Raw genomic sequence first — 12,209 nt, 5'->3', positions numbered from 1 at the left:
ATACTATTCATCTCCCCCATTACTATTCATCATTTTTTTATTATTATTATTTTATTATTTAATCTTTTAATTTATCTCTTTATATATACCTAATTATGTTTATGTAATGTCTTTATAATATTAATATTATATCTTAACTTTGGTGAATAATTTTGATAAATTAATTTTCGTGCATTTATTATTTTTATGTAGAAATGACAGTAGATGAAAATCAACGATTTCAAGAATTTTTATTTCGACATAGAAGAATTAAGGACAAAGATGCTCATTTTGCACTTCGTAATGCATTAATAGATCATTTATGGGAGAATACTAGAGGTCGAAGTTGAAAATTTATCTAGTATTTCGAATGAATTTTATCGTTATGTAATATGTATTTAATTAATCTTGTATCACAATGATTTCACTTTTATTTGAATTATTAGTTAATCTATAATAATTGCTTACAAATTATATTATTTAAAATTTTATGGAATTGTTTTAATTATGGAAATTATAAATTAATAAAAATAAAAGATGGTTCCCCATTTTGGGGACAACTTACTCCAACAATTCCCCCATTTTTCCCCCAAACTTTTTTATATTCTTCTAATTCTTCTATATTATATTATTATCCTTCATTTCAATTTCATTTTTTAATTTTCATTAAACAAATTCCATCTTTTATTTTTATTAATTTGTAATTTCCATAATTAAAACAATTCCATAAAATTTTAAATAATATAATTTGTAAGCAATTATTATAGATTAACTAATAATTCAAATAAAAGTGAAATCATTGTGATACAAGATTAATTAAATACATATTACATAACGATAAAATTCATTCGAAATACTAGATAAATATTCAACTTCAACCTCTAGTATTCTCCCATAAATGATCTATTAATGCATTACGAAGTGCAAAATGAGCATCTTTGTCCTTAATTCTTCTATGTCGAAATAAAAATTCTTGAAATCGTTGATTTTCATCTACTGCCATTTCTGCATAAAAATAATAGATGCACGAAAATTAATTTATTAAAATTATACACCAAAATTAAGATATAATATTAATATTATAAATACATTACATAAACATAATTAGGTATATATAAAGAGATAAATTAAAAGATTAAATAATAAAATAATAATAAAAAAGTGATGAATAGTAATGAGAGAGATGAATAGTGTACCCCATATTTGAGGGACCACTATTCATCCTCCATTTTGGGGACAAAAATGGGGGAGGGTTGGAGCTAAATTCCCCAAATATTTCCTCCATTATTGGGGATGGGGGCAAGGTTGGAGATGGCCTAACCTGAACCTGTAACACCCAAAGTAGAAGACCGATGAAGGTAGATACTTCAAGCCAGAAGCCGATGAATTACGAAGAAAGCCATTGAAAAAACGTAATTAGGAGAAGAATGAAAGAGAAAGGAGGATGAATTGAAAAGAAGTGGAAGAAGATTAAAGCAAAAATTGAAGTACAAGTTTACGTGAAATTGTGATACCAAACTGAGAAGAGGAATGGAAGGGGAAAGAGTTGGAAAGGAGATGAAAGTGAGGAGGTTCCAGAATTAGGTGGCAGCACTTATACGAATAAAAAATAAAATGACAAATTTGAGATATCACAAATTTCATTTTCTGGCGCTGCCAACTATAAACTCGCGTCCAGGCTCCCTCCTCCAGTTCAAAACCCTAAACTTTTCATCGAATACCAAAAAGAAATTTTCTCAACATAAATGTAAATAAAATTGCTACGTATTGAACCATGACTTCTTACTCCAGCTCAGTTATGATGCCAGGATGTTTGAGGCAATTAAGATAGGAGAACCAAACCTCTATTGAGCTCCAATTGTTACCTATAAAGTTGACTGTTTGTTCCGGAGCACTTATCAATGATTTCAATTAGGAAATTTAACGGAGATGAAACATCTGGAGTCAGGTCAGAAGCATTAGACCGTAAAAGAGGGTTTATTATTACAAAACCGGAAGGACAACTTCCCACAAAAACGAATATGAATTGTGCGTATAGTTTTAGATTCAGCAACAAAAAGATGTGAAACTCTGAAGATACAGTGGTATAAAACATTCCATCTTCACAAATCACTATGACTGAATCCCTGTTTGGGAGTATACGATAAGGATATAGGAATGAGAATACTTTACAGATCTCTTCCTCAACACCTAACTACGACCTCAGAGCCCTTTTCATACTGCTATACCAAAAGATCCTGTGCTGTAAATTTACAATTCTATCCTACATAATCCAGCTGATCCAAATAAAGAGTGTACAAAGTGCCAGTTAGTCAAAATTGGGTCCTTACGAAATTCTTGTCAGGCTTCTTCTCCAGATGGAAAACTCTTCTTCTCCATAGAATTCCCCAACAGAAAAAGAGAGAAAGAAAGGCTATGTACTAATCGTCATCATCTGCTAACAAGGCAAAGGAGAATGGCTTGAACTTATAACCATCCCCATGATAAAACTTGTTCTGGAATTCCACCCAATGAAGACGCAATGCATGAAGGAATGCACTAAGAGTCTCCATCATAAGTAGGATAAAAGTTGTCGCAAAGGCAAAAACTGCCAGCCCCACTAGCCGAATGACGATGTTATCATACCTGAACTTAGAATGAATAAATTCAACACCAAGAATGCTAAGAGTAAATTATGAACGAAATCAACTTTTACAACAAATCATATTTATTATCTATCTTTTTTGAAAAACCATAGCTACAAACTGGAGAAAGTTGAACAACCAGCGAGAAGAAAATGAAATAGCTACAGGTCACATGAAAACTTACCCCCAGGCAAGGAGGAGAACTTTCTCATAGAACACAGTAGATAATTCAGAGTGAGCCAAACTGCACCAACACCAACAATGTGTGTGTATATATGCATATAGCAACTTTTGAAGGAACATGCATAAACCGAGCTGATAACAAAAAATAAGTAACTAATGGATGTACCTCAAAGCCCAAAGCCGAAGATACGATGCAGTGTTTGAAACAGCACCAAGAACAAATTCAATAGAGTGTATCATTTGGTGCACAAAAACCTCACTAAAGTTAAACTCCTCAGCATGCTGACTGGCAGAGCCTGGTTCTTCGTCAATAACCATCTCGGAGGTTCCAAGTATCCCGTATGTACGACCTTGAAATCTCTGAGAATCGTCAAAGGTGCAAGAGAAATCAAGCCTTCAAACTACTAAGTCTATCTATTGATAGGCTGTACATGACATTGTCAGATTTAAATACCAAGTAAATAAAGAGCGCTTATGTCCATAAGGCTCTCTCCACCCACCCCCAAAAAAAAGAAAAAAGAAAAGAAGATATAAAACCAAATTACTAATTCAAGTAACATCAGTAGACACCTTAACAACTTCTATACAGGAATTTACCGTTTGGTGTAGAGAATGAACCTCTGCTTTTCATTTTAGGTAGGATGTCGACTGAATAAAAACTTTGTCGAATTTTCGTATTTGGAAAAAAAACATGGGGAAAATAAAAGCAAAAATGCAAAATCTGATTGGAATAAGATTGCTAGACCGAGGAAGAAGGAAAGAGGGTCCTAAAAAGTACACTAGAAAAGGGTTTTCTGAATAACGAGCAATTAGGTATCCCAACTTTTCTCGCAATAACGAACAACTGAAGAAAATAAAACATTTGAAATAGGGATTGCAATTCCAGGCAGTCACCTAAAGGCACAAGCAGCTCAAATAGAGAAGTCATCCTACCTACACAGCGCATATTCCACACTAAAAGTTTCCATTAAGTAGTTTCATCTTCGGACACGAGAAGCTCAATGACACAAACCTCTATTTCTAGAAGCCTAATATCTATCCACATATTACTTACTGAAAGCAATAATACATCCACAAGTATATCAAACTTACAGTTTTGGTTATTCCTTTTTCACCACTATTTTTTGATGAAAAATATAACCTCGAAAATTGACTGGCTAACTAATTTAACCCAACAATAATGGAAAGATAGATTTAGAAGTCCATTCTAGCAACATATCAAAAGTGAAGACATGCTTAAAGAGGAGACGTCAATGATATCTTCAATAAATAATATATTTGATTGGATCCCCCTTGGTTGTTACTAGCTTAAGACCCCTCCTCCCAAAAAACAAAAAATAAAAAAAAGCAACCATAAAATTAAAAATTAAAAACGAAAAATGAATCTCCATTCTATGTCATTAAATGTCCCTTAAGAGAAAACAAAAGCTATTTCCACAAAGGGTTCCACCACTACTTTCATCTTTTCTCTGAATCAGAAAAGTCAACATAGTATTCAATCATCACTAAGAAAGATGAGAATGAAACAGGCATAATACCTCCATATGAAGACTTTTCAAAATAAAAGGTTTTGGGAAGAGCATCCACGGGACAGCAACAAGTGCCAAAAGCAGCAATATTACCTGCAACAGTAATTGTTAACAGAGGTACCAGGAAGTAGATGTATTGTACTATTCTTACGGTTGTTTGGTATTGGATTATGTGGGACAAGGAGAAACACACTTCAAAATTTAGGTTTTTATTAAGTATGGAATTGGATAATGAAAGAGATTATAATCCCTTCATCATGGGATAAATATGGAATCGAGGGGGATTACCCCTTCACCCATTCCTCTCTACCCTCTCCCCATGCACATCCACCGGCCTCTTTAATACTTTTGTTTTTCATATTTCCTTATTTTGTTACCTGTTCTTTTTATTTGTTTTATATCTAGCCTATATACATATATAGAGAGAGAAACTCACTCCCATGCCTGACTATAACTCTTGGTTAGAATTATCTCGAACTAACCATTGTAAGTTATTTAATAAAATTATGTCAAAGTCATTTTTTATAAAAAGAATTTAGACCCCTAGCCTCCAAAAATACCAAATGTGGGATGCAGGTATTAGAAACCCATTTATAATTCATTTTTTACAATATTCTCAGTATAATTTAGCGGTAGTACAAACCTACCTTATCCCATTTAGGAACCAAACAAACTCTAAGAGCACATGTTGCAGAAAGAGAAGGGTACCTCGTACCTGAAGCACACTCTGGCCCCAGAACAACCTATTTTCACCAAGAGCCTCAAAAGGACTTAAGAACATATAAATCATAACATGATATAGATCTGCTTGAGAACCAGTGCACCATTTGACAAGAATAAGAAGAGAAAGGTATCCAAAGAGGCTGTTGAGAAAGATTATTTGTGGAATAAACTGATACCTGGAAAAAATCAATAACAGAATAAATAACTATTTACATGCAAACCATGAAAAGGAGAGAAAAGGAAATGATTACACACTTAATATCAATTGAGCTGCTGAAGAAACGTGCATTGAAATAACTTAAAATAATTCCGAGGTTCATCTGGGCCACACCCAACAAAATAGACATCTTCATCTTAAGAGAATTCAAGAAAGGAAGCTCTGAACGGCTGCCTCTCCAGCTTGGGTCCACACCAAATGGATATGGATCATTGTATTTTACTAAACCAACTGTCCGTGCATCACTGTAAATGTACACACAGAAATGTCAAAATAGTTGTAAAAGATAACAAGAGACTAAAATAGGTACCTAGAAAGTGTGCATTAGATGCTCATTCATGATCTACATGCACTCAGAGATAGGGAGGCAATAGTAAAAGCACAAATGCGAAAAAAATTAAGAGTAACCCAGACCACCACAAACATTATTTCGGCAGTATCTTAAATTGTTCAAGAAATAGAAAGAAGATAATGATTACCTATTAAGTAGTGTGGCTAAACTATCTAATGTTGAGAGCATAAGAATGATTGCTATTTGGAAAAAATATATATAAATCTAAGAGAAACTAGGCCAACTTCACCAGAAACTATACAATTGTAAAAGCAATCTGACAAAGTCTATACCACTGCCAACAATTGCAGCACCAGTACCTGATATCAAATCATTGTAAAATACCCAAAAGTAGTCAAGTGTTTTAAGATTACGTCGTATGATACTGCAACCTTAACAACCAAGTAAAACAGATACAATCTGTGCAGAAAAGGAAATAAACACCATCCCAACCCCAAATTTTCTAAGATAATGAAGACACGTCAACTTCTCATCCATGAGGAATAACAAGATTCAAAATGCAACAAAGCAGCCATATTTTCACTCTTATCATCAGCATTTCATTGTATTCCAAAACTAAGAAAAAAATAGTAGAAAGATTTCGTTTGTCATATCAGAAATAGCATTAAAGAATCGTAGCATGGTAAGTATTTTTACACCTGCATGTAGCATCTCGGCATTTGTACGCTGAGTCACCAAATATGTGAAAGGGAACTGAGAAGAATTCATTATATATCAAGCCACAGTAAATTGAAAATATTGACATCAACAGGAGTACATAGCGACCCCCAAAGAGCATCTCCATGAAGCTGCCTAGTTTCTGTCAGAAAAAAGATACTTGATTCACAAAAGAAACATATAAATTGTATAATTGTTTTTATTTCAACCTCCCAAAGAAAAAGAAGCAGTTTAAATCAATAGGAGTACTAACCTGAGAGCTAAGTTTGCTTTCCCTTGCGATAAGAACTAATGCTCCCAACAGCAAGCAGATTCCATGACCCCAGTCCCCAAACATCACAGCAAAAAGGAAAGGAAATGTAACAATGGTATAAACAGCTGGATTTGCCTCCTGGTATTTAGCAACACTGCCAAGCGAAAACAACAGTATAAGTGCTTTCTGTTTGGCCCAGCATATGTGCACAAGACACAGATATTCATTTTCAGATATTATTTAGAGAAACAAATGAAGTTGAAATTTATCTGAAGAGATGAAGCATTACTAATTTACAACATCTTTAAGAAAGACCCAAAATTATGGCATGCCTATGTTGAAAAGTAGACTCTCCTTTAATAAAGTTTCATTTTGCTTATAGAGGCTTCATGCATACAAAAACAATTTTTTTTTAAAAGTAAAGGACTTACTGCAAAAATGGATGAACCCTTAAAATGAAAAAGCAAATGCAAAAAAAAGTTACTATACGATCTAAAAGGAACTTCAACAAATACCTATTTCTTATCAAGAAATTACCAGCATCTCCCCTTTACATCTTCATATGAGACCAACTTAAATTATGTTGAAGTAGTTTCAAATGAACGTTGCTGCTATGCTATCAATAGAATCAGAGAGAATGATGGAAAAGAATTAAGGCGGCCAAACTAGATCAAGGGAAATAAATCATGTCTACAACATTTCTTCACATAACAAAATTCTACTGCGCGTTTAACTTACCCATATGCATCAACAATTTCTTGAAATGCATTTGTGAAACTGTTTGTCCTAAAGTATGTTGGAGGTGACTCCACAGCATCCATCACATGAAATATAATGCCCACTTGTGAACTGCTATCAAATGTTCCACGCTGCAAAGCCTCTTGTATCTAAAATTTTCACAAGTCAGTACTTGGTAACAGTATCATAAAACAGTGCAAGTTGAAGTTCCATATATTAAACCGCTTAAAAGAGAAGACAAAAGAGAAATGTACCTTGGTCTTCGCAAATATTGGACACCAGCCCTCACCCACAAGGCACTTCTTTGTAACATCGAAATTTAGCATATTTAACGTGTCATACACTGCCTTTTGTGTTTTAACCTATAAAATGGAGTTGGAGCAATTAACTCATTTGTCAAGAATACAAGGTCCACTTGCTCGAATCAGACAATAACAATCTGCAGTATAAAGCAACGACTCCAACTATTCTGTTCATTCTTAGTCTTTTACCATGTTTATCCATTTTGTAAGGTGATACCCTATGGAGGTCAAAGCCTTATCTCTATGGCGCAGTCCAGCATCCAGAGTGGTCTCTAATTCAGATAGCCGAAACAAAACCTGCAATTAAGACGTTTATCTCGATAATGTATGATCACAAAAAAAATACTACATGTACATCATAATATGCCTAAATAGATTTGGGGTTGGCACTCATTGAAGCGGCAAATGTGGTAGGCTAAGCTGATTGTGGAATAAATGTGAAGGCAGTCAGACATAGCACAAGTGCTATTAAGGGGAAAACAAAGCAGAACATTCTTTTTCCAAGTATATTATGAGATTGAATGTCAATCAACACATAAAATGCGGGCTACTAAAACTTAGCTTGCTTACTATGCAAGAACAACATAAAAATTATCCATTTCCGGCTCGCAATTTTTTCAACGAATTATGCTGCACGATAAAACTCAATCATAATGCCAATGAAACTCGTTTCCATTAGAGACATACTTCTTGAGTTATCTGCCTTCTCTTTGTCGTGTCTTCAGGAACAGGATAGCAATTTGCACCAAATGCCTCACATATTTTCAGTATTTTTGTTCTCGCCTGCTCACCTGAAAAGAATACTACAAAGACTACTTTCTCAACCTGCAGGAGCAAAATCTATGTTAGCCATAAGATGAACTTTATATTCAGGTGTTGCCTTACAGCAAGGAGCCAACAAAGAAATATAGCATATAGATCATTGAAGAAACCACATTGCATACACGGAGAAAATTAGAGCTTATTTCTTCATGAGTTAAGCTCTTCATGCATACACGGAGAAAATTAGAAAAGGTTTTCTTATGAACTAGTTCCTTTTGTGTTGACCCACATTTAGAAGGATGGCAGCGGGAATGTCCAATCAAAACATCATTTGTGTGAGTTCAATTACATGAGAAGTTCTAAAAGAAAGAAGATGACCATTTCGTTTGAGGAAGGATCCAGTATCTCATCATCAGCAACTGCCTGATTGAAAAGCATATTACCCCTTGTAGCACGAAACAGCATTCTTTCAAATTGAACAACCTTGGACTTGCAGATAATGCCACTCATAAATCTAACTCCAGACTGATTTGACAGTTCTGAACGCATCTCCTGAAGATTGAAAATAACTTTGCTGAAAAATGTTAAAGAACTTGATCATATAATTAATGATATATAGCTACTCTGCAAGAGAATACTGCTATTTGCTCAGTTACCTGCTCAAGTAATGATGCTGTATCAGCATGGTTATCATTGGAGTACACATTTTCAACCAGTTCTGTTTCCTGATCAGTGGTATGACTACTTGAAACAAGGAAGCCACTAGCCTGGAATTGTACCATGATATTACCAAAAAAAATGAGTATCTCTGACAGGAACAATTATATTTGAACCCAGAAAAAAAATTGGCCCTACAGGTAAAATTCTGCTAAAAAGATGATCTAAGATGCTTCCTTAATTTCAGTTGAGAAGTTCAAACTTGGAAGAGAATGTGATAGATGAGCACCCAGGTAAGCATGTCCATGATAATAAAGCCAAAGCAAGCACTCAGAAGTTCATTTCTTACCTGGAATGCCTGCAGATTAATAAAATGGCCAGAAATCAAGGTAAAAATGTACCTTTTGCAATACCATCTTAAACTCAAGCAGCTCATTATATGATTGCCGCAATTTCTCACTATTAGCATTCATTTCAATCAACTCATGTTCATGCTCTGCCAGTTGTATCTGAAACTCAGAAGAACCACATTGTCCATATGAGCTTTTCTTGAAGTGGAAAAGCTTTTGAATAAATGCAAATTGAAAAACAAAACAGAGGAGAGTTCATTTATCAGCAAGTAAAACAAATCAACTAGAAAGAGACCTCCAATTCTTCTAATTCAATATCAGGTTGGGAAGCAGGAAGAGGAGGAGGCAATAGACCGGCTTTGTGTATCTGATCTTTGAAATATCGTAGTTTTCTTGACATCTCGGCGCATCTTTTTACCTACAAAATGATCATCCAAAAACAAGATTAAAACCAAAAAAAAAGGCTTAAAATAGAAGAGAAAGTTGGAGTATATCTAAGAGATCAAGAGAGTTAACCGATATCATCTTATGTTGCAAGTTTCAATTTTAGCCATCGGATATTGAAATTAGCAACAGGAACATGACGAATATGTTTTAAGACCTTAAGGACAAGTTAGTGTGTGAGAATTTTACTTCTTACTCCATAGAGATACTAGTCCAACTTGATAGATAAGAACACATAGAATGTCTTGTGCTCTTCTCCATTTCACAGAAGTTTCAGCAGATCAGAAATTTAACACGTTTAACATTTACTTCAGAGTATGATTGAAAATATCACTAAATGTGCACGTCTATAATTTTTTTAAACAAAAAATGGGGCATTTATTAAGAGATCGAGACTAATCTAATCGTGAAAGCACCGCAGGAACTCGTTAGTAACTATTTAGTCCTAAGAAGTCCAACAACAATCCCATACATAATCTTACAATTCTAACTGATAACAAACTTGGATAAAAGTACTTATCTTGTGTACTCGCTCCCTGCATTCTCTTAATAAAGGATTTCCATCAATAAAATACCTTACTTTACCTATCAAGAAGTACCTATCTTGAATACAGCAACTAGCTTTAGTTTTTTCATTCTTCTTTTTTATATGGTAAACCACTGCCCAAACTTAGGAGTCAACAATAGTGGTTTTCCCACTTAACGCCCTTGCTGAATTAAATTCCAAGCTCTTGGTTGGAAGTGGAATGCTCTTGCACCAGAGAAACCTTCACTTCTCTAGAGCAACTAGCTTTCATTTACTATCAGAAGGCACATTTCCAGCAAAAGTAAGCAATAATAGTGGTTTGTCAATAATACAAGCGCATTATCAAAACTTGGCAACAATATAAGCTAAAGTGACAATTCCAATGAAGTAACAACATTTTTTACCAAAGTAACAATATAAGAATTTTGAAGATGGATTTTCTGTATTCACAAATATTCACGGATACCTGGTTTACAAATGTTCTCTGGAAAGGGCTCTTTTCGGCATTTAGCTGCACAAAATAAGTTAGTCAGTCCATTTGCTTGATAATGAAAAATAAAGCAGGTTAAGTGTAGATAAAGTCAGGATAGCGAGATCATAAAAGATAATAATATTAAAATATTTTTTCATAAAAGGATGTTAATACTTAAAGTTAGACACATCACCTTCAAGATGGCAAAATAGTTACAAGTATAATTCAAAATCATGAAAGAGACAACGATATTATAATCATGAAAAAATTGATTGCATCTCGTCTTCAAGAACGGGGCAAGATTTTCCCACCCTTATGGCCTCAGCCTGACCCAAAAAGAAAGAACCAGCACAGGAAATTTGATGTATTTGAAACCTCACCTCAATTTGCATAAATACTACATTGAATTATTAGAACAATTTTTATAACGGTGGTGTCCAGGCCAGCTTGCACAAGATCTATCGGAAATAACCTCTCTAACTTAACTTCACAAGGTAAGAGTAAGGTCTGCGTACACATTACCCTCCCAGACCCCACTTGTGGGATTACACCGGGTTTGTTGTTGTTGGTGGTGTCCAGGCCAGCTTGCACGTACCTCGATTGTTCCATAGGGTACTTGCTACGCCCCACCAGTACAGGTATTGCTACTAAAACTTAGGCATATATATGTGAAGAATCACCTAGAGTCTTTTTGCCTCTACTGGAATTTGAAGCCGAAACCTCATGGTTCTCCCCACTCAATTAACCACTAGGCCACACCCTTTGGTTCATTATTGGAACAGCAATAATAGGAGAATGGAATTAAGGTCCGCTCAAATTAGATACTCTTTGGCACTTCAAGAACAAGTTCTTATTATGAGGTTCCTAGGAAGGTCTTATGGAGCTGCTTAGAGGATAAAGGGGTCCCGAGTAACTATATTAGGGTGATTAAAGACATGTATGATGGAGCTAAGACTCGGGTTAGGACAGTAGGAGGCGACTCTGAACACTTTCCAGTTATTACGGGGTTGCACCAAGGGTCTGCGCTCAGCCCATTCCTATTTGCCCTGGTGATGGATGCACTGACTCATCATATTCAAGGGGAGGTTCCATGGTGCATGCTATTTGCTGATGACATTATTCTAATTGACGAGACAAGAGGCGGCGTCAACGAGAGGCTAGAGATTTGGAGACATGCTCTTGAGTCTAAAGGTTTCAAGTTGAGTAGGACGAAGACGGAATACCTCGAGTGCAAATTTGGAGTTGAGCCGACGGAAGCGGGAGTTGAAGTGAGGCTTGACTCTCAAGTCATTCCCAAGAGAGGTAGTTTCAAGTACCTTGGATCGGTTATTCAGGGGATCGGGGAGATTGACGAGGATGTCACACACCGTATAGGGGTGGGGTGGATGAAGTGGAGGTTAGCGTCGGGAGTCTTGTGTGACAAGAAAGTGCCACCGTTACT

General features: G+C 35.2%; 1 protein-coding gene across 2 annotated transcripts; it reads right to left on the bottom strand.

The window, feature by feature from the left end:
- Window positions 1-1,937: 1,937 nt before the first annotated feature.
- LOC104211733 (V-type proton ATPase subunit a1-like) lies at window positions 1,938-10,868 on the bottom strand. 2 transcript variants are annotated; one of them, XR_011400194.1, is made up of 17 exons: window positions 10,763-10,868; window positions 9,622-9,744; window positions 9,378-9,485; window positions 8,976-9,086; window positions 8,698-8,871; window positions 8,245-8,382; window positions 7,747-7,854; window positions 7,510-7,617; window positions 7,256-7,404; window positions 6,518-6,671; window positions 6,246-6,406; window positions 5,294-5,500; window positions 5,024-5,214; window positions 4,325-4,408; window positions 2,953-3,146; window positions 2,788-2,847; window positions 1,938-2,604 (listed from the first exon to the last, which is right to left on the bottom strand). XR_011400194.1 is itself a non-coding variant. In XM_070147491.1 (17 exons), the coding sequence occupies exons 2-17, from the start codon at window positions 9,724-9,726 to the stop codon at window positions 2,400-2,402; spliced, it is 2,250 nt and encodes a 749-aa protein (XP_070003592.1). In that variant the 5' UTR covers window positions 9,727-9,744; window positions 10,763-10,868; the 3' UTR covers window positions 1,938-2,399. The 2 variants fall into 2 exon arrangements, 1 of the variants encoding a protein (XP_070003592.1); XM_070147491.1 differs by having other exon boundaries at window positions 5,031-5,214.
- Window positions 10,869-12,209: the final 1,341 nt, after the last annotated feature.

The sequence above is a fragment of the Nicotiana sylvestris genome, chromosome 6 (genome assembly GCF_000393655.2).
Source record: "Nicotiana sylvestris chromosome 6, ASM39365v2, whole genome shotgun sequence".
NCBI classification, from domain to species: domain Eukaryota; kingdom Viridiplantae; phylum Streptophyta; class Magnoliopsida; order Solanales; family Solanaceae; genus Nicotiana; species Nicotiana sylvestris.
Note: the sequence above shows the minus strand (reverse complement) of the source record. Positions and strands in the feature narration are given on the sequence as shown.